The 23,323-nt window shown below is 37.8% G+C and overlaps 1 protein-coding gene across 1 annotated transcript; it reads left to right on the forward strand.

Annotated features, from left to right (window-relative positions):
- Positions 1–1,595: 1,595 nt before the first annotated feature.
- Positions 1,596–2,844, forward strand: LOC133754991 (leucine zipper transcription factor-like protein 1). The gene has a single exon (XM_062185319.1). It carries the CDS (start codon positions 1,682–1,684, stop codon positions 2,165–2,167), a length of 486 nt encoding a protein of 161 aa, XP_062041303.1. The 5' UTR covers positions 1,596–1,681; the 3' UTR covers positions 2,168–2,844.
- The last annotated feature ends 20,479 nt before the right edge of the window (positions 2,845–23,323 follow it).

Raw genomic sequence — 23,323 nt, forward strand, 5'->3', positions numbered from 1 at the left:
TTTTATTAGCGAACATTTAATTTTATACCGTTGAAAAACTAATGGTTTCATCATGGGGACACCAGTTCTACACATTCTTATTTTCTAGGGAGAAATCTAGAGGAACTGCGGCAAACAAACATGATATTTCTGTTTGGATCGATGACATTTTATGCACTTGCCTAAAGAAAAGACTTTGCTTTTCTACAAAACCATTTTTACTGTGATTTTCTCGGTCAATTGCATACGAATTCCACACCAGATTGTCCGGATATGACTGGATGAAAATAGAAATATCCGATTGTGTTTTGGGAAACTCAATCCAAAATATTGTGAAAGCCTCTGTGTTTGTTAGTTCTGGATATTGTCGATGGTCTTTATTGTTTTTAATGTTTTTATCAGGGAACATTTAATTTTGTGCTTGGAAACACTAATTGGTTCCACATGGAGACAGCAACTCTACACATTCGTATTTTCTAGGGAGAAAGCTAGAGGAACTGCGGCAAACAAACATGATATTTCTTTTTGTGTAGATGACATTTTATGCACTTACTTAATGAAAAGACTTTGCTTTACTCCAAAACCATTTTTACTGTGATTTTCTTGGTCCATTGCTTATGAATTCCACACCAGTTTGTCTGGATATGACTGGATGAAACCTGAAATATCCAGTTTTGTTTTGGCTAACTCAATCCCAGATAATGCTAAAGCCTCTGTGTATCTGTATTCCTGATATTATCCATGGAGTTTATTGTTTTCAATGTTTTTTTTTATTGGAAACATTTTATTTTGAGCTTGGATACAGTAATTGGTTCCACATGGAGACACCAGCTCTGCACATTCATATTTTCTAGGGAGAGTGCTAGAGGAACTGTGGCAAACAAACATGATGTTTCTGTTTGTATTGATGACATTTTATGCACTTTCCTAACGAAAAGACTTTGCTTTTCTCCAAAACCATTTTTAAGCGATTTTCTCGGTCCATTGCATACGAATTCCACACCAGTTTGTCTGGATATGACAGGATGAAACCAGAAATATCCGGTTGTGTTTTGGCTAACTGAATCCCAGATATTGCTAGAGCCACTGTGTTTGTGTATTCCTGATTTTATCCACGGACTTTATTGTTTTGAATGTTTTTTTTAGGGAACATTTAATTTTGTGCTGCGAAACACTAATTGTTTCCACATGGAGACACAAGCTCTACACATTTGTATTTTCTAGGGAGAAACTAGAGGAACTGCGGCAAACAAACATGATATTTCTGTTTGTCTAGATGACATTTTATCTACTTCCCTAATGAAAAGACTTTGCTTGTCTCCAAAACCATTTATACTGTGATTTTCTCGGTCCATTGCATACGAATTCCACACCAGTTTGTCCGGATATGACTGAATGAAACCGGAAATCTGTGGTTGTGTTTTGGCTAACTCAATCCGAAATATTGCTACAGCCTCTGCGTTTTTGTATTGCTAATATAATCCACAGACTTTATTTTTTTGAATTTTTTTATCAGGGAAAATTTAATTTTGTGCTTGGAATCACTAATTGGTACCGCATGGAGAACCAGCTCTACATATTTGTATTTTCTAGGTAGAAAGCTAGAGGAGTCGGTGGGCCCTCCGCCGTCGGTCCTCCTCGGCTTAGCAAGGCTCCGTCCGGCCGTCCCTACTCCTTTAGGCTGCCGACTCCCGCCGCCGCCATGGCAGAGTTGGGTCTAAATGAGCACCATCAAAATGAGGGAATTAATTACATGCGTTTCGCACGTTCGAAAAGAGGCCTGAGACTCAAAACGGTGGACTCCTGCTTCCAGGACTTGAAGGAGAGCAGGCTGGTGGAGGAGACCTTCACCGCCGACGAAGTCTCCGAGGTCCTGAATGGCTTGCAGGCCGTGGTGCACAGCGAGGTGGAGTCGGAGCTCATCAACACCGCCTACACCAACGTGCTGCTCCTGCCGCAGCTCTTCTCCCAGGCTGAGAAGTGGTACCTGAAGCTGCAGTCAGATGTCTCGGAGCTTGAAAACAGAGAATTATTGGAACAAGTTGCAGAATTTGAAAAAGCAGAATTTACATCTTCAAATAAAAAGCCCATCATGGATACTGCAAAGCCAAAACTTGCTCCACTTAATGAAGGTGGAACAACAGAACTCTTAAACAAGGAAATTGTAAGACTTCAAGAAGAGAATTAGAAATTGAAGGCGAGGCTGAAGACCATTGAAACACAGGCTACCAGTGCGCTGGACGAGAAGTCAAAACTAGAGAGAGCACTGCAAGACTTACAGCTCGAGCGAGGAAATCAAAAGGATTTTATAAAGGCCCAAGACTTGAGCGACTTGGAAAACACAGTCGCTGCTTTAAAGAGTGAGTTTCAGAAGACACTTGATGACAAGACAGAGAACCAGAAGTCCCTGGAGGAGAATCTGGTGACGGCCAGGCACGACCTGCTGCGGGTTTGGGAGCAGCTGAGCATGACTGAAAAGGAATTAGAGAAGAAATTTCAACAAACAGCTGGTTATCGAAACATGAAAGAGATCCTTACCAAGAAGAATGACCAAATCAAAGAGCTGAGGAAAAGACTGGCCAAGTACGAGCCCGAGGACTAGGAGCTGAAGAGTTCTGTGGAGGCTGCCACGCACGGACACACAAGCTGGCTCTCACCTCAGGCGTGTGTTTTGAAGCATTCTGTTATATTTCCTTTCCTTATTTTTCTAATATTTAGACTTTGCTTCTAAGATTTAGCACTAGAGTTCCTATTTTCAGCTAAGTGAGAAGAGAGAAATCCTTACGATTCTGACTGGCCAGCCCAGATGGCTTGCTGCCTGCCGCTGCAGTCGATGGTCGGATGCAGTGAGAATTCTTTGGTAAAAATGGAAGTGGAGAGGAGGAAGCAAAGTGATTTCCTTTGGTACTGATAGAACGAGTGTTTCTCAAGCTAACAGCATCTATTCTTGTGCATTCCCAGGGTCATGAAGTTGCTGAAGATTGCTATAAATAAACTTTATTTTTATTTTAAAAACTGAAAAAAAAAAGAAAGCTAGAGGAACTACGGCAAACAAACATGATATTTGTGTTTGTATTGATGATATTTTATCTACTCGCCTAATGAAAAGACTTTGCTTTTCTTCAAAACCATTTTTATGCGATTTTCTCGTCCATTGCATACGAATTCCACAACAGTTTGTCCGGATATGACTGGATGAAACCGCAAATATCCGGTTTTGTTTTGGCTAACTCAATCCCAGATATTGCTACAGCCTCTGCGTTTGTGTATTCCTGACATTTTTCACAGACTTTATTGTTTTGGATTTTTTTTATCAGGGAACATTTAATTTTGTACCGTTGAAACACTAATGGGTTCCACGTGGAGACACCAGCTCAGCACATTTGTATTCTCTAGGGAGAAAGCTAGAGGAACTGCGGCAAGCAAATATGATATTTCTGTTTGTTTAGATGACATTTTATGCACTTACCTCACGAAAAGTCTTTCCTTTTCTCCAAACAATTTTTACTGTGATTTTCTCGGTCAGTTGCATACGAATTCCACACCATTGTCCGTATATGACTGGATTAAACTGGAAATATCGGGTTTTGGTTTGGCTAACCCAATCCCAGATATTGCTACAGGCTCTGTGTTTGTGTATTCCTGATATTATCCACGGACTTTATAGCTTTGATTTTTTTTTATTAGGGTACATTAAATTTTGTGCTTGGAAACACTAATTGGTTCCACATGGAGACAACAGCTCTAGGTATACGTATTTTGTAGGGAGAATGCTAGAGGAACAGCGGCAAACAAACATGATATTTCTGTTTGTATAGATGACATTTTATGCACTTGCCTAACGAAAAGACTTTGCTTTTCTCCCAAACCATTTTTACTGTGATTTTCTTGGTGCGTTGCATACGAATTCCACACCACTTTCTCCGGACATGACGGGATGAAACCAGAAATATCCGGTTGTGTTTTGGCTAACTCAATCCAAAATATTGTGAAAGCCTCTGTGTTTGTGTTTTCTGGATATTATCGATGAACTTTATTGTTTGAATGTTTTTATCAGGAAACATTTAATTTTGTACTGTAGAAACACTAATTGGCTCATCATGGGGACACCAGCTCTACACATTCGTATATTCTAGGGAGAATGCTAGAGGAACTGCGGCAAACAAACATGATATTTCTGTTTGTATCGATGACATTTTATGCACTTGCTTAACGAAAAGACTTTGCTTTTCTCCAAAACCATTTTTACTGTGATTTTCTTGGTCCACTGCATACGAATTCCACGCAACTTTGTCCGGGTATGACTGGATGACACCAGAAACATCCGGTTTTTTTCTGGCTAACTCAATCCCAGATATTGTTACAGACTCTGTGTTTGTGTTTTCCGTATATTATCGAGGGACCTTATTGTTTTGAATGGTTTTTATCAGGGAACATTTGATTTTGTGATGCAAAACACTAATTGGTTCCACATTGAGACACCAGCTCTACACATTCGTATTTTCTAGGGAGAAAGCTAGAGGAACTGCGGCAAACAAACATGGTAATTCTGTTTGTATAGATGACATTTTATGCACTTGCCTAACGAAAAGACTTTGCTTAACTCTTAAATAATTTTTACTCTGATTTTCTCAGTCCATTGCATAGGAATTCCAAAGGAGTTTGTGCGGATATGACTGGATGAAAACAGAAATATCCGGTTGTGTTTTGGCTAACACAATACCAGATATTGCTACAGCCTCTTTGTTTGTGTATTCCTGATATTATCCACAGTCTTTATTGATTTGAATGTTTTTTTATCAGGGAACATTTTATTTTGTGTTTGAAAACACTAATTGGTTCATCATGGGGAAACCAGCTCTACACATTCGTATTTTCTAGTGAGAAAGCTAGAGGAACTGCGGCAAAGAAACATGATATTTCTGTTTGTATCGATGACATTTTATGCACTTGCCTAATGAAAAGACTTTGCTTGTCTCCAAAACCATTTTTACTGTGAATATCTCGGTCCATTTCATACGAATTCCACACCACTTTGTCCAGATATGACTGGATGAAAACAGAAATATCTGGTTGTGTTTTGGCTAACTCAATCTGAAATATTGCTAAAGCTTCTGTGTTTGTGTATTCCTGATATTATCCACGGACTTTATTGTTTTGAATATTTTTTTTATCGGGGAACATTTTAATTTGAGCTTGGACACAGTAATTGGTTCTACATGGAGACACCAGCTCTACACATTCTTATTTTCTAGGGAGAAAGAAGAGGAACTGCGGCAAACAAACATGATATTTCTGTTTGTATATATGACATTTTATTTACTGGCCTAACGAAAAGACTTTGCTTTTCTCCAAACTATTTTTCCTGTGATTTTCTCGGTCCATTTCATATGAATTCCACACCAGTTTGTCCTGATATGACTGGATAAAACAAATAATATCTGGTTGTGTTTTGGATAACTCAACCCAGATATTGCTACAGCCTCTGTGTTTGTGCACTGCTGATATTATCCACAGACTTTATTGTTTTGAACGTTTTTTATCAGGGAACATTTAATTTCATACCGTTGAAACACTAATTGTTTCCACATGGAGACACGAGCTCTACACATTCGTATTTTCTATGGAGAAAGCTAGAGGAACTGCGGCAAACAAACATGGTATTTCTGTTTGTGTAGATGACATTTTATGCACTTGCCTAACGAAAAGACTTTGGTTTTCTCCAAAACCATTTTTACTGTGATTTTCACGGTCCATTGCATACGAATTCCAAACCATTTGTTCGGATATGACTGGATGAAACCAGAAATATCTAGTTGTGTTTTGGCTAACTCAATCCCAGATATTGCTACAGCCTCTGTGTTTGTGTATTCCTGATATTATACACAGACTTTATTTTTTTCAATGTTTTTTTCAAGGAACATTTAATTTTGCTTGGATACAGTAATTTCTTCCACATGGAGACACCAGATCAACACAGTCGTATTTTCTAGGGAGAATTCTAGAGGAACTGCGGCAAACTAACATGATATTTCTCTTTGTATCGATGACATTTTTTGCACTTGCCTAACGAAAAGACTTTGCTTTTCTCCAAAACCATTTTACTCTGATTTTCCCGGTCCACTGCATATGAATTCCACACCAGTTTGTCCGGATATGACTGGATGTAATCAGAAATATCCGGTTGTGTTTTGGCTAAAACAATCCGAAATATTGTGAAAGCCTCTGTGTTTGTGTTTTCTGGATATTATCGATGGACTTCACTGTTTTGAATGTTTTTATCAGGGAACATTTCATTTTGTACCGTAGAAACACTAATTGGTTCATCATGGGGACACCAGCTCTACACCTTCTTGTGTTCTAGAGAGAAATCTAGAAGAACTCCGACAAACGAACATGATATTTCTGTTTGTATTGGTGACATTTTATGCACTTGCCTAACTAAAAGACTTCGCTTTTCTCTAAAACCATTGATACAGTGATTTTCTCGGTCCATTGCATATGAATTCCACACCAGTTTGTCCGGATATGACTGGATGAAACCGGAAATATCCAGTTTTGTTTTGGCTAACTCAATCCCAGATATTGCTACAGCCTCTCTGTTTGTGTTTTCTGGATATTATCAACGGACTTTATTGTTTTGAATGTTTTTTATCGGGGTAAATTTTATTTTGAGCTCGGATACAGTAATTGGTTCTACATGGAGACACTAGCTCTATATATTCGTATTTTCTAGGGAGAAAGCTAGAGTAACTGCGGCAAACAAATATGATATTTCTGTTTGTATCGATGATATGTTATGCACTTGCCTAACGAAGACTTTCCTTTCTCCAAAACCATTTTTACTCTGATTCTCTCAGCCCATTACATACGAATACCACAACAGTTTGTCCGGATATGACTGCATGAAACTGGAAATATCTGGTTTTCTTTTGGCTAACTCAATCCCAGATATTTGTATAGCCACTGTGTTTGGGTTTCTGAATATTATCAATGGACTTTATTGTTTTGAATGTTTTTTTTTCAGGGAACATTTAATTTTTTGCTTGGAAACACTAATTGGTTCCACATGGAAACACCAGCTCTACACATTCGTATTTTCTAGGGAGAAAGCTAGAGGAACTGCGGCAAACAAACACGATATTACTGTTTGTCTAGATGACATTTTATGCACTTACCTAACGAAAAGACTTTGCTTTTCTCCAAAACCATTTGTACTGTGATTATCTCGTTCCATTGCATACGAATTCCACACCAGTTTGTCCAGATTTGACTGGATGTAATCAGAAATATCCGGTTGTGTTTGGGCTAACTCAATCCGAAATATTGTGAAAGCCTCTGTGTTTGTGTTTTCTGGATATTATCGATGGACTTCATTGTTTTGAATGTTTTTATCAGGGAACATTTCATTTTGTACCGTAGAAACATTAATTGGTTGATCATGGGGACACCAGCTCTACACCTTCGTGTCTTCTAGGGAGAAAGCTACAGTAACTGTGGCAAGCAAACATGATATTTCTGTTTGTATCGATGACATTTTATGCACTTGCCTAACGAAAACACTTTGCTTTTCTCCAAAACCATTTATACTGTGATTTTCTCTGTCCATTGCATACGAATTCCAGACCAGTTTGTCTGGATCTGACTGGATGAAACCGGAAATAACCGGTTTTGTTTTGGCTAACTCAATTGCAGATATTGCTACAGCCTCTGTGTTTGTATTTCCTGGATATTATTAATGGAATTTATGGTTTCTAATATTTTTTATTGGGGAATATATTATTTTGAGCTTGGATAGAGTAATTGGTTCCACATTGAGACACCAGCTCTACACATTCGTATTTTCTAGGGAGAAAGCTAGAGGAACTGCGGCAAACAAACATGATATTTCTGTTTGTTTCGATGACATTTTATGCACTAGCCTAATGAAAAGACTTTGCTTTTCTCCAAAACCATTTATACTGTGATTTTCTCGATCCATTGCATATAAATTCCACACCAGTTTGTCCGGATATGACTGGATGAAACCGGAAATATCCGTTTTTGTTTTGGCTAACAAAATCAAAGATATTGCTGCAGCCTCTGTGTTTGTGTTTCCCGGATATTATCCATGGACTTTATTGTTTTGAATGTTTTTTACCGGGGAACATTTTATTTTGAGCTTGGATAGTGTAATTGGTTACACCTGGACAAACCAGCTCTACACATTCGTATTTTCTACGGAGAAAGCTAGAGGAACTGCGGCAAACAAACATGATATTTCTGTCTGTATAGAAGACATTTTATGCACTTGCCTAACGAAAAGAATTTGCTTTTCTCCAAAACCACTTATACTGTGATTTTCTCGGTCCATTGCATACGAATTCCACACCAGTTTGTCTGGATATGACTGGATGAAACCGGAAATATCCGGTTTTGTTTTGGCTAATTCAATCCCAGATATTGCTACAGCCTCTGTGTTTGTGTATTCTTGATATTATCCACGGACATTATTGTTTTGAATGTTTTTTATCAGGAAGCATTTAATTTTTTGCTTGGAAACACTGATTGGTTCCACATGGAGACACCAGCTCTACACATTCGTTATTTCTAGGGAGATAGCTAGAATATCTGCCGCAAACAAAGATGATATTTCTGTTTTTATCGATGATATTTTATATACTTGCCTAATGAAAAGACTTTGCTTTTCACCAAAATCATTTTTACTGTGATTTTCTTACTCCATTGCATACGAATTCCACACCAGTTTTTCCGGATATGACTCGATGAAACCAGAAATATCCGGTAGTGTTTTGGCTAACTCAATCCCAGATATTGCTACAAACACTGTGTTTGTGTTTTCCAGATATTATCCACGGACTTTATTGTTTTGAATTTTTTTTTATCGGGGAACATTTTATTTTGATCTTGGATACAGTAATTGGTTCCACATTGAGACACCAGCTCTACATATTTGTATTTTCTAGGTAGAAATGTAGAGTAACTGACAAACATGATATTTCTGTTTGTATAGCTAACATTTTATCAACTTTCTTAATGAAAAGATTTTGCTTTTCTCCAAAACCATTTTTCCTGTGATTTTCTCGGTCAATTGCATAAGAATTCAAAACCACTTTGTCCGGATATGACTGGATGATACTGGAAATCTCCGGTTCTCTTTTGGCTAACTCAATCCCAGATATTTCTACAGCCTCTGCGTTTGTGTATTCTGGATATTATCAACGAACTTTATTGTTTTGAATGTTTTTTATCTGGGAAAATTTTATTTTGAGCTTGGATACAGTAATTTGTTCCACATGGAGACACCAGCTCTACAGATTAGTATTTTCTAGGGAGAAATCTAGAGGAACTGCGGCAAACAAACATGATATTTCTGTTTGTCTAGATGACATTTTATGCACTTGCCTAATGAAAAGACTTTGCTTTTCTCCAAAACCATTTGTACTGTGATTTTCTCGGTCCATTGCATACAAATTCCACACCACTTTGTCCAGATATGACTGGATGAAACCGGAAAAATCCGGTTGTGTTTTATCTAACCCAATCCACAATATTGCTACAGCCTCTGTGTTTGTGTATTCCTGATATTATCCACGAACTTTATTTTTTTCAATGTTTTTTTCAGGCAACATTTAATTTTCTTCTTGGAAACAATAATTGGTTCCACATGGAGACACCAGCTCTTCACATTCGTATTTTCTAGGGAGAAAGGTAGAGGAACTGTGGCAAACAAACATGATATTTCTGTTTGTATAGATGACATTTTATGCACTTGCCTAACGAAATGACTTTGCTTTTCTCCAAAACCATTTTTACTGTGATTTTCTTGGTCAATTGCATACGAATTCCACACCAGTTTTCCAGATATGACTGGATTAAACCGGAAATATCTGGTTTTTTTATGGCTAACTTAATCCCAGTTATTGCTACAGCCTCTGTGTTTGTGTTTTCTGGATATTATCAACGGACGTTATTGTTTTGAATGTTTTTTATCGGGGAACATTATATTTTGAGCATGGATACAGTAATTGTTTCCACATGGGAACACCAGCTCTACATATTCGTATTTTCTAGGGCGAAAGCTAGAGGAACTGCAGCAATCAAACATGATATTTCTTCTTGTATGGTTGACATTTTATGCACTTGTCTAACGAAAAGACATTGCTTTTCTCCAAAACCACTTTTACTGTGATTTTCTCGGTCCACTGCATACGAATTCCACACCAGTTTGTCCGGATATGACTGGATGATACCAGAAATATCCGGTTGTGTTTTGGCTAACTCAATCCGAAATATTGTGAAAGCCTCGGTGTTAGTTTTTTCTGGATATTATCGATGGTCTTTATTGTTTTGAATGTTTTTTTTACAGGGAACATTTTATTTTCTACCGTTGAAACACGAATTGTTTCATCATGGGAACACCAGTTCTACACATTCATATTTTCTATGGAGAAAGCTAGGGGAACTGTGGCAAACAAACATATTTCTGTTTGTCTAGATGACATTTTATGCACTTGCCTAACGAAAAGACTTTACTTTTCTCCAAACCATTTTTACTGTGATTTTCTCGGTCAATTGCAAACGAATTCCACACCAGTTTTTTCGGATATGACTGGATGAAACCAGAAATATGCGGTTGTGTTTTGGCAACTCAATCCCAGATATTGCTACAGCCTCTGCGTTTGTGTGTTCTAGATATTATCAACGAACTTTATTGTTTTGAATGTTTTTTATCGGGGAACATTTTATTTTGAGCTTGGATACAGTAATTGGTTCCACATGGAGACAAAAGCCCTACAGATTAGTATTTTCTAGGGAGAAAGCTAGAGGAACTGCGGCAAACAAACATGATATTTCTGTTTGTCTAGATGACATTTTATGCAATTACCTAACGAAAAGACTTTGCTTTTCTCCAAAACCATTTGTACTGTGATTTTCTCGTTCCATTGCAAACGAATTCCACACCAGTTTGTCCAGATTTGACTGGATGAAACCAGAAATATCCAGTTGTTTTTGGCTAACTTAAACCGAAATATTGCTACAGCCTTTGTGTTTGTGTATTCCTGATATTATCCATGGACTTTGTTTATTTGAATGTTCTTTTTTCAGGGAACATTTAATTTTGTGCTTGGAAACACTAATTGGTTCCACATGGGAACACCAGCTCTACACATTCATATTTTCTAGAGAGAAAGCTAGAGGAACTGCGGCAAACAAACATGATATTTCTGTTTGTCTAGATGTCATTTTATGCACTTGCCTAACGAAAAGACATTGCTTTTCTCCAAAACCATTTTTACTGTGATTTTCTTGGTCCATTGCATACGAATTCCACACCAGTTTGTCCGGATATGACTCGATGAAACCAGAAATATCCAGTTGTGTTTTCGCTAACTCAATATGAAATACTGCGAAGCTTCTGTGTTTGTGTATTCCTGATATTATCCACGGACTTCATTATTTTGAATGTTTTTTTTCAGGAAACATTTCATTTTGTGCTTGGAAACACTAATGGGTTCGACGTGGAGACACCAGCTCAGCACATTTGTATTTTCTAGGGTGAAAGCTAGAGGAACTGCGCAGAAAACAAACATGATATTTCCGTTTGTATCGATGACATTTTATGCACTCGCCTAAAGAAAAGACTTTGCTTTTCTCCAAAACCATTTTGACTGTGATTTTCTCGTTCCATTGCATACAAATTCCAAACCACTTTGTCCGGATATGACTGGAAGAAAGCAGAAATATCCAGTTGTGTTTTGGCTAACTCAATCTGAAATATTGTGAAAGATTCTGTGTTTGTGTTTTCTGGATATTATCGAAGTACTTTATTGTTTTGAATGTTTTTGTCAGGGAACATTTAATTTTGTGCTTGGAATCACTAAGTGGTTTGAAATTGAGGCACCAGCTCTACACATTCGTATTTTCTAGGGAGAAAGCTCGAGGAAATGCAGCAAACAAACATGATATTTCTGTTTGTATAGATGACATTTTATGCACTTGCCTAATGAAAAGACTTTGCTTTTCTCAAAACCATTTTTACTGTAATTTTCTCAGTCCATTGCATACGAATTCCACACCAGTTTGTCCGGATATGACTGGATGAAACCGGAAATATCCGGTTGTGTTTTATCTACCCCAATCCACAATATTGCTACAGCCTCTGTGTTTGTGTATTCCTGATTTATCCATGGACTTTATTGCTTTGAATGTTTTTTATCAGGGAATATTTAATTTCTCCTAGGAAACACTAATTGGTTCTACAAGGAGACACCAGCTGTACACATTCGTATTTGCTAGGGAGGATTCTAGAGGAACTGCGTCAAACAAACATGATATTTCTGTTTGTATCGATGATATGTTATGCACTTGCCTAACGAAAACACTTTGCTTTTCTCCAAAACCATTTTTACTGTGATTTTCTTGGTCCTTTGCATACGTATTACAGACCAGTTTGTCCGGATATGACTGGATGAAACCGGAAATATCCGGTTTTTTTTGGCTAACTCAATCCCAGATATTCCTACAGCCTCTGCGTTTGTGTATTCCTGATATTATCCACGGAATTTATTGTTTTGAAAGTTTTTTTTTTTATCGGGGAATATTTTATTTTGAGCTTGGATACAGTAATTGATTCCACATGGCGACACCAGCTCTATATATTCGTATTTCTAGGTAGAAAGCTAGAGGTACTGCGGCAAACAAACATGATATTTCTGTTTGTCTAGATGACAATTTATGCACTTGCCTAACGAAAAGACTTTGCTTTTCTCCAAAACCATTTGTACTGTGATTTTCTCGGTCCATTGCAGAAGAATTCCACACCAGTTTGTCCGGTTATGACTGCATGAAACTGGAAATATCCGGTTTTGTTTTGGCTAACTCAATCCCAGATATTGCTACAGCCTCTGTGTTTGTGTTTTCCGGATAATATAGACGGTCTTATTGTTTTGAATGTTTTTATCAGGGAACATTTCATTTTGTACCATTGAAACACTAATTGGATCATATTGGGAACACCAGCTCTACACATTTTCTAGGGAGAAAGCTAGAGGAACTGTGGAAAACAAACATGATATTTCTGTTTGTATAGATGACATTTTATACACTTGCCTAACGAAAAGACTTTGCTTTTCTCCAAAACCATTTTTACTGTGATTCTTTTGGTCCACTGCGTATGAATTTCACACCAGTTTGTCCGGATATGACTGCATGAAAGTGGAAATATCTGGTTTAATTTTGCCTAACTCAGTCCCAGAAATTGCTACAGCCTCTGTGTTTGTGTATTGCTGATATTATCCACGGATTTCATTTTTTTGAATGTTTTTTATCAGGGAACATTTAATTTTGTGCTTGGAAACACTAATTGTTTTCACATGGAGACACCAGCTCTACACATTCGTATTTTCTAGGGAGAAAGCTAGTGGAACTGCGGCAAACAAACATGATATTTCTGTTTGTATCGATCACATTTTATGCACTTCCCTAACGAAAACACTTTGCTTTTCTCCAAACCCATTTTTACTGTAATTTTCTCGGTCCACTGCATACGAATTCCACACAACTTTCTCCGGATATGACTGGATGAAAGGAGAAATATCCGGTTGTGTTTTGCTAACTCAATCCAAAGTATTGCTACAGCCTCTGTGTTTGTGTTTTCTGGATATTATCGATGGACTTTATTTTTTTGAATGTTTTTTTTTCAGGGAACGTTTTTTTACTGCTTGGGAACACTAATTCGTTCCACATGGAGACACCAGCTCTACAGATTTGTATTTTCCAGGGAGAAAACTAGAGGAACTTCGACAAACAAACATGATATTTCTGTTTGTCTCGATGACATTTTATGCACTTGCCTAATGAAAAGACTTTGCTTTTCTCCAAAACCATTTGTACTGTGATTTTCTTGGTCCATTGCAGAAGAATTCCACACCAGTTTGTCCGGTTATGACTGCATGAAACTGGAAATATCCTGTTTTGTTTTGGCTAACTCAATCCCAGATATTGCTACAGCCTCTGTGTTTGTGTTTTCCGGATAATATAGACGGTCTTATTGTTTTGAATGTTTTTATCAGGGAACATTTCATTTTGTACCATTGAAACACTAATTGGATCATATTGGGAACACCAGCTCTACACATTCGTATTTTCTAGGGAGAAAGCTAGAGGAACTGTGGAAAACAAACATGATATTTCTGTTTGTATAGATGACATTTTATACACTTGCCTAACGAAAAGACTTTGCTTTTCTCCAAAACCATTTTTACTGTGATTCTTTTGGTCCACTGCATATGAATTTCACACCAGTTTGTCCGGATATGACTGCATGAAAGTGGAAATATCTGGTTTAATTTTGCCTAACTCAGTCCCAGAAATTGCTACAGCCTCTGTGTTTGTGTATTGCTGATATTATCCACGGATTTCATTTTTTTGAATGTTTTTTATCAGGGAACATTTAATTTTGTGCTTGGAAACACTAATTGTTTTCACATGGAGACACCAGCTCTACACATTCGTATTTTCTAGGGAGAAAGCTAGTGGAACTGCGGCAAACAAACATGATATTTCTGTTTGTATCGATCACATTTTATGCACTTCCCTAACGAAAACACTTTGCTTTTCTCCAAACCCATTTTTACTGTAATTTTCTCGGTCCACTGCATACGAATTCCACACAACTTTCTCCGGATATGACTGGATGAAAGGAGAAATATCCGGTTGTGTTTTGCTAACTCAATCCAAAGTATTGCTACAGCCTCTGTGTTTGTGTTTTCTGGATATTATCGATGGACTTTATTTTTTTGAATGTTTTTTTTTTCAGGGAACGTTTTTTTACTGCTTGGAAACACTAATTCGTTCCACATGGAGACACCAGCTCTACAGATTTGTATTTTCTAGGGAGAAAACTAGAGGAACTTCGACAAACAAACATGATATTTCTGTTTGTCTCGATGACATTTTATGCACTTGCCTAATGAAAAGACTTTGCTTTTCTCCAAAACCATTTGTACTGTGATTTTTTTCTTTCCATTGCATACGAATTCCACACCAGTTTGTCCAGTTATGACTGGATTAAAAAGGAAATATCCGGTTTTGTTTTGGCTAACTCAATCCCAGATATTGCTACAGCCTCTGTGTTTTTTTTTCTTGATATTATCAATGCAATTTATTTTTTTGAAGTTTTTTATCGGGGAACATATTATTTTTAGCCTGGATACAGTAATTTGGTTCCACTTGGAGTCACCAGCGCTACATATTCGTATTTTCTAGGGAGAAAGCTAGAGGAACTGTGGCAATCAAACATGATATTTCTGTTTGTATCGATGACATTTTATGCACTTGCCTAACGAAAAGACTTTGCTTTTCTCCAAAACCAATTGTACTGTGATTTTTTCGGTCCATTGCATGAGAATTCCACACCACTTTGTCCGGATATGACTGGAAGAAACCAGAAATATCCGGTTGTGTTTTGGCTAACTCAATGCGAAATATTGTGAATCATCTGTGTGTGTTTTATCTGGATTTTCTTGATGGACTTTATTGTTTTGAAAGTTTTTATCAGGGAACATTTAGTTTTGTACCGTTGAAACACTAATTGGTTCATCATGGGAACACCAGCTCTACACATTCGATTTTCTAGGGAGAAAGCTAGAGGAACTGCGGCAAACAAACATGATATTTCTGTTTGTATCGATCACATTTTATGCACTTCCCTAACGAAAAGACTTCGCTTTTATCCAAAACTATTTTTACTGTGATTTTCTCGGTCCATTGCATATGAACTCCAAACCACTTTGTCCGGATATGACTGGATGAAACCAGAAATATACAGTTTTTTTGGCTAACTCATTCAGAAATATTGTGAAAGTCTCTGTGTTTGTGTTTTCTGGATATTATCGATGGAGTTTATGGTTTTGAATGTTTTTTTTTAGGTGAATATTATTTTTTGTGCTTGGAAACACTAATTCGTTCCACATGGAGACACCAGCCCTACACATTCGTATTTTCTAGGGAGAAAGCTAGAGGGACTGCGGCAAACAAACATGATATTTCTGTTTGTATAGATGTCATTTTATGCACTTTGCTAATGAAAAGACTTTGCTTTTCTCCAAAACCATTTTTACTGTGATGTTCTCAGTCCATTGCATATGAATTCCACACCTGTTTGCCTGGATATGACTGGATGAAACCGGAAATATCCGGTTTCGTTTTGGCTAACTCAATCCCAGATATTGCTACAGCCTCTGTGTTTGTGTATTCCTGATATTAGCCACAGACTTTATTGTTTTGAAAGTTTTTATCAGGGAACATTTAGTTTTGTACCGTTGAAACACTAATTGGTTCATCATGTGAACACCAGCTCTACACATTCGATTTTCTAGGGAGAAAGCTAGAGGAACTGCGGCAAACAAACATGATATTTCTGTTTGTATAGATGACATTTTATGCACTTCCCTAACGAAAAGACTTCGCTTTTATCCAAAACTATTTTTACTGTGATTTTCTCCGTCCATTGCATATGAATTCCACACCAGTTTGTCCGGATATGACTGGATGAAACCAGAAATATCCGGTTGTGTTTTGGCTAACTCAATCCCAGATAATGATACAGCCTCTGTGTTTGTGTATTCCTGATATTATCCACAGACTTTATTTTTTTGAATGTTTTTTTTTTCGGGGAACATTTTTTTTTTGCTTGTAAACACTAATTCGCCCACATGGAGACACCATCACTACACATTCTAGGGAGTATGCTAGAGGAACTGCGGCAAACTAACATGATATTTCTGTTTGTATAGATGATATTTTATGCACTTGCCTAACGAAAAGACATTGCTTTTCTCCAAAGCATTTGTCCTTTCATTTTCTTGGTCCATTGCATACGAATTCCACAGCAGTATGTCCGGATATGACTGGATGAAACCAGAAATATCCGGATTTGTTTTGGCTAACTCAATCCGAAATATTGTGAAAGCCTCTGTGTTTGTGTTTTCTGGATATTATCGATGGACTTTATTGTTTGAATGTTTTTATCAGGGAACATTTCATTTTGTACCGTAGAAAAACTAATTGGTTCATCATGGGGACTCCAGCTCTACACATTCGTATTTTCTAGGGAGAAAGCTAGAGGAACTGCGGCAAACAAACATGATATTTCTGTTTCTCTCGATGACATTTTATGCACTTGCCTAATGAAAAGACTTTGGTTTTCTCCAAAACCAATTTTACTGTGATTATTTCTTTCCATTGCATACGAATTCCACACCAGTTTGTCCAGATATGACTGGATGAAAATGGAAATATCCGGGTTTTTTTGGCTAACTCAATCCCAGATATTGCTACAGCCTTTGTGTTTTTTTTTTCTGGATATTATCAATGGACTTTATTATTTTGATTTTTTTTTCGGGGAACATATTATTTTTAGCCTGGATACAGTAATTTGGTTCCACTTGGAGTCACCAGCACGACATATTCCTATTTTCTAGGGAGAAAGCTAGAGGAACTGTGGGAAACAAACATGATATTTCTGTTTGTATCGATGAAATTTTATGCACTTGCCTAACGAAAAGACTTTGCTTTTCTCCAAAACCAATTGTACTGTGATTTTCTCGGTGCATTGCATGCGAATTCCACACCACTTTGTCCGGATATGACTGGAAGAAACCAGAAATATCCGGTTGTGTTTTGGCTGACTCAATGCGAAATATTGTGAATCATCTGTGTTTGTTTATCTGGATTTTCTTGATGGACTTTAGTGATTTGAAAGTTTTTATCAGGGAACATTTAGTTTTGTATCCTTGAAACACTAATTGGTTCATCATGGGAACACCAGCTCTACACATTCCTGTATTCTAGGGGAAAGCTAGAGGAACTGCGGCAAACAAACATGATATTTCAGTTTGTATAGATGACATTTTATGCACTTCACTACCGAAAAGACTTCTCTTTTATCCAAAACTATTTTTACTGTGATTTTCTCGGTCCATTGCATACGAATTCCACACTACTTTGTCCGTATATGACTGGATGAAACCAGAAATATACGTTTTTTTTTTTTTTTTTTTTTTTTTTTTTTTTTTTTTTTTTTTTTTTTTTTTTTTTTGCCTAACTCAATCCGAAATATTGTGAAAGCCTCTGTGTTTGTGTTGTCTGGATATTATCGATGGACGTTATTGTTATGAATGTTTTTATCAGGGAACATTTAATTTTGTACCATTGAAACACTAATTGTTACCACATGGAGACACCAGCTCTACACATTCGTATGTTCTAGGGAGAAAGCTAGAGGAACTGTGGCAACAAGCATGATATTTCTGTTTGTCTAGATGACATTTTATGCACTTGCCTAATGAAAAGACTTTGCTTTTCTCCAAAACCATTTTTACTCTGATTTTCTCGGTCCATTGCATACGAATTCCACACCACTTTGTCCGGATATGACTGGATGAAACCAGAAATATCTGGTTTTGTTTTGGCTAACTCAATCCGAAATATTGTGAAAGCCTCTGTGTTTGTGTTTTCTGGATATTATGATGGACTTTATTGTTTTGAATGCTTTTAGCAGGGAACATTTAATTTTGTATCATAGAAACAGTAATTGGTTCCACATGGAGACACCAGCTCTATACATTCGTATTTGCTAGGGAGAAAGCTAGAGGAACTGCGGCAAACAAACATGATATTTCTGTTTGTATCGATGATATTTTATCTACTTGCCTTATGAAAAGACTTTGCTTTTCTCCAAAACCATTTTTACTGTGATTTTCTCGGTCCATTGCATACGATTTCCACGCCACTTTCTCCGGATAAGAATGGATGAACCAGAAATATCCGGTTGTGTTTTGGCTAACTCAATCCCAGATATTGCTACAGCTTCTGTGTTTGTGTTTTCTGGATATTATCAACGGACTTTATTGTTTTGAATGTTTTTTATCTGGGAACATTTAATTTTGTGCTGGGGAACACTACTTGACTCCACATGGAGACACCAGCTCTACACATTCGTATTTTCTAGGGAGAAAGCTATAGGAACTGCGCCAAAAAAACATGATATTTCTGTGTGTATCGATGATATGTTATGCACTTGCCTAACGAAAAGACTTTGCTTTTCTCCAAAACCATTTTTACTGTGATTTTCTCGGCCCATTTCATATGAATTCCACACCAATTTTTCTGGCTCTGCCTGGATGAAACCAGAAATATCCGGTTGTGTTTTGCCTAACTCAATCTAAAATATTGTGAAAACCTCTGTGTTTGTGTTTTCAGGATATTATCGATGGACCTAATTGTTTTGAATATTTTTATCCTGGAACATTTAATTGTGTACCGTAGAAACACTAGTTACTCCATAGGGAGACACCAGCTCTGCAATTTCGTATTTTCTAGGGAGAAATCTAAATGAACTGCGGCAAAGAAACATGATATTTCAGTTTGTATAGATGACATTTTATGCACTTCCCTAAAGAAAAGACTTTGCTTTCCTCCATTTCCATTTTTATTGTAATTTTCTGGGTCCATTGCATAGGAATTCCACACCCCTTATTCCAGATATGACTTGATGAAACCAGAAATATCCGGTTGTGTTTTGGCTAACTCAATCCCAGATATTGCCACAGGCTCTGTGTTTGTGTTTTCTGGATGTTATCGACGGTCCTAATTGTTTTGAATGTTTTTTATCAGGGAACATTTAATTTTTGCTGGGAAACACTAATTAGTTCCACATGGAGACACCACCTCTACATATTCGTATTTTCTAGGAAGAAAGCTAGAGGAACTGTGGCAAACAAACATGGTATTTCTGTTTGTATAGATGACAATTTTGGCCAGCGCCGTGGCTCACTAGGCTAATCCTCCACCCTGCGGCGCCGCCACACTGGGTTCTAGTCCCGGTTGGGGCACCGATCCTGTCCCGGTTGCCCCTCTTCCAGGCCAGCTCTCTGCTGTGGCCAGGGAGTGCAGTGGAGGATGGCCCAAGTGCTTGGGCCCTGCACCCCATGGGAGACCAGCAGAAGCACCTGGCTCCTGCCATCGGATCAGCGCGGTGCGCCGGCCGCAGCGCGCCTACCGCGGCGGCCATTGGAGGGTGAACCAATGGCAAAAGGAAGACCTTTCTCTCTGTCTCTCTCTCACTGTCCACTCTGCCTGTCAAAAAAAAAAAAAAAAAAAGAGGCTGGCGCCGTGGCTCAACAGGCTAATCCTCCGCCTTGCGGCGCCGGCACACCGGGTTCTAGTCCCGGTCGGGGCACCGATCCTGTCCCGGTTGCCCCTCTTCCAGGCCAGCTCTCTGCTGTGGCCAGGGAGTGCAGTGGAGGATGGCCCAAGTCCTTGGGCCCTGCACCCCATGGGAGACCAGGAGAAGCACCTGGCTCCTGCCATCGGATCAGCGCGGTGCGCCGGCCGCAGCGCGCCTACCACGGCGGCCATTGGAGGGTGAACCAACGGCAAAAGGAAGACCTTTCTCTCTGTCTCTCTCTCTCACTGTCCACTCTGCCTGTCAAAAAAAAAAAAAAGAGATGACATTTTATGCACTTGCCTAATGAAAAGACTTTGATTTTCTCCAAAACCATTTGTACTGTAATTTTTTCGGTCCATTGCATACGAATTCCACACCACTTTGTCCGGATATGACCGGAAGAAAGCAGAAATATCCAGTTGTGTTTTGGCTAACTCAACCCGAAATATTGTGAAAGACTCTGTGTTTGTGTTTTCAGGATTATTGATGTACGTTATTGTTTTGAATGTTTTTATCAGGGAACAATTAATTTTGTACCGTAAAACACTAGTTACTCCACATGGAGACAGAAGATCTACACATTCGTATTCTCTAGGGAGAAATTAGAGGAACTGCGGCAAACAAACTTGATATTTCTGTGTGTATAGATGACATTTTATGCACTTGCCTAATGAAAAGACTTTGCTTTATTCCAAAACCAATTTTACAGTGATTGTCTCAATCCATTTTATATGAATTCAATACCACTTTTTCTGATATGCCTGAAAGAAACCAGAATTATCCAGTTGTGTTTTGGCTAACTCAATCCCAGATATTGCTACAGCTTCTGTGTTTTTGTTTTCTGGATATTATCGATGACTTTATTGTTTTGAATGTTTTTATCAGGGAACATTTAATTTTGTAGCATACAAACACTAATTGGTTCCACATGGAGACACCAGCTCTGCAAATTCATATTTTCTAGGGAGAAGCTAGAGGAACTGCGACAAACAAAAATGATATTTCTGTTTGAATAGATGAAATTTTATACATTTTCCTAACGAAAAGACATTGTTATTTTTCAAAACCATTTATATTGTGATTGTTTCGGTCCAATATATATGAATTCCACACCACTTTCTCCAGCTTGCCTGGATGAAACCAGAATTATCCGGTTGTGTTTTGGCTAACTCAATCCCAGATATTGCTACAGGCTCTGATATAATGTTTTCTGGATATTGTCGACAGGCTTTATTGTTTTGAATGTTTTTTATCAGAGAACATTTGATTTTGTGCTGCGAAACACTAGGTGACTCCACATGAAGACACCAGCTCTACACATTCGTATTTTCTATGGAGAAATTGAGGAACTGCAACAAACAAACATGATATTTCTGTTTGTATGGATGACATTTAAAGCACTTGCCTAATGAAAAGACTTTGCTTTTCTCCAAAACCATTTTTACTATGATGTTCTCGGTCCATTGCATACGAATGCCACACCACTTTGTCCGGATATGCCTGGATGAAACCAGATATATCTTGTTGTGTTTTGGCTAACAAATCCAAAATACTGTGAAAGCCTCTGTGTTTGTGTTTGCTGGATATTATCGATGGACTTTATTGTTTTGAGTGTTTTTATCAGGGAACATTTCATTTTGTACCGTAGAAATACTAATTGGTTCCACATGGAGACACCAGCTGTGCACATTCGTATATTCTAGGGAGAAATCTAGAGGAACTGCGGCAAACAAACATGATATTTCTGTTTGAATAGATGACATTCTATGCACTTGGCTAATGATAAGATTTGCTTTTCTCCAAAACCATTTTACTGTGATTTACTCGATCCATTGCATACGAATTCCACACCACTTTGTCCAGATATGACTGGATGAAACCACAAATATCCTCTGTGTTATGGCTAACTCATAGCCAGATCTTGCTACAGGCTCTGCTTTGTGTTTTTTGATATTAGCAATGGATTTTATGGCTTTGAATGAATTTAAGCAGGGAATATTTTATTTGGTGCTGGGAAGCACTAATTAGTTCCACATGGAGATACAAACTCAACACATTCGTGCTGTCTAGGCAGAAAACTACAGCAATTGCTGCAAACAAACATGATATTTGTGTTGGTGTAGATGACATTTTATGCACTTGCCTAAGAAAATAATTTGCTACTCTCCAAAACCAGTTTGACTGTGATTATCTGAGTCCATTGCATACCAGTTCCACAGCACTTTGTCCAGATATGCCTGGATAAAACTGGAAATATCCTCTTGTGTTATGGCTCACTCAATCCCAGATCTTGCTACAACCTCTGTGTTTGTGTTTTCTGGATATTATCAATGGACTTTACGTTTTAGAATGAATTTCAGTAGAAGAAATTCTGTTTTGTGCTGGAAATGCTAAGTGATTCCATATGCATCAGAACGTGTTCACATTTGTGTTTTCTACGCAGAAAGCTAGAGCAATCGTTGCAAACAAACAGGATATTGATATTTGCAAACATGACTTTTTATCCACTTGGCCAAGAAAAAGAGTTTGCTTTTCTCCAAAACCAGTTTGAGGGTGATTTTCTGAGTCCATTGCATACCAGTTCCACAACACTTTGTCTGGAAATGACTGGATGAAACCAGAAATATCATCTTGTGTTATTGCTAACACAAACCTTGATCTTGCTACAGGCTCTGCTTTGTGTTTTTTGATATTATCAATGGACTTTATGGTTTTGAATGAATTTAAGCAGGGAATATTTTCTTTGGTACTGGGAAACACTAATTAGTTCCACATGGAGACACAAACTCAACACATTCGTGCTGTCTAGGCAGAAAACTACAGCAATTGCTGCAAACAAACATGATATTTGTGTTGGTGTAGATGACATTTTATGCGCTTGCCTAAGAAAATACTTTGCTATTCTCCAAAACCAGTTTGACTGTGATTATCTGAGTCCATTGCTTACCAGTTCCAAAGCACTTTGTCCAGATATGCCTGGATGAAACCAAAAATATCCTCTTGTGTTATGGCTAACTCAATCCCAGATCTTGCTACAGGCTCTGCTCTGTGTTTTTTGATATTATCAGTGGACTTTGTGATTTTGAATGAATTTAAGCAGGGAATATTTTC

This window comes from Lepus europaeus, unplaced genomic scaffold, assembly GCF_033115175.1.
Source record: "Lepus europaeus isolate LE1 unplaced genomic scaffold, mLepTim1.pri SCAFFOLD_37, whole genome shotgun sequence".
Taxonomy (NCBI): domain Eukaryota; kingdom Metazoa; phylum Chordata; class Mammalia; order Lagomorpha; family Leporidae; genus Lepus; species Lepus europaeus.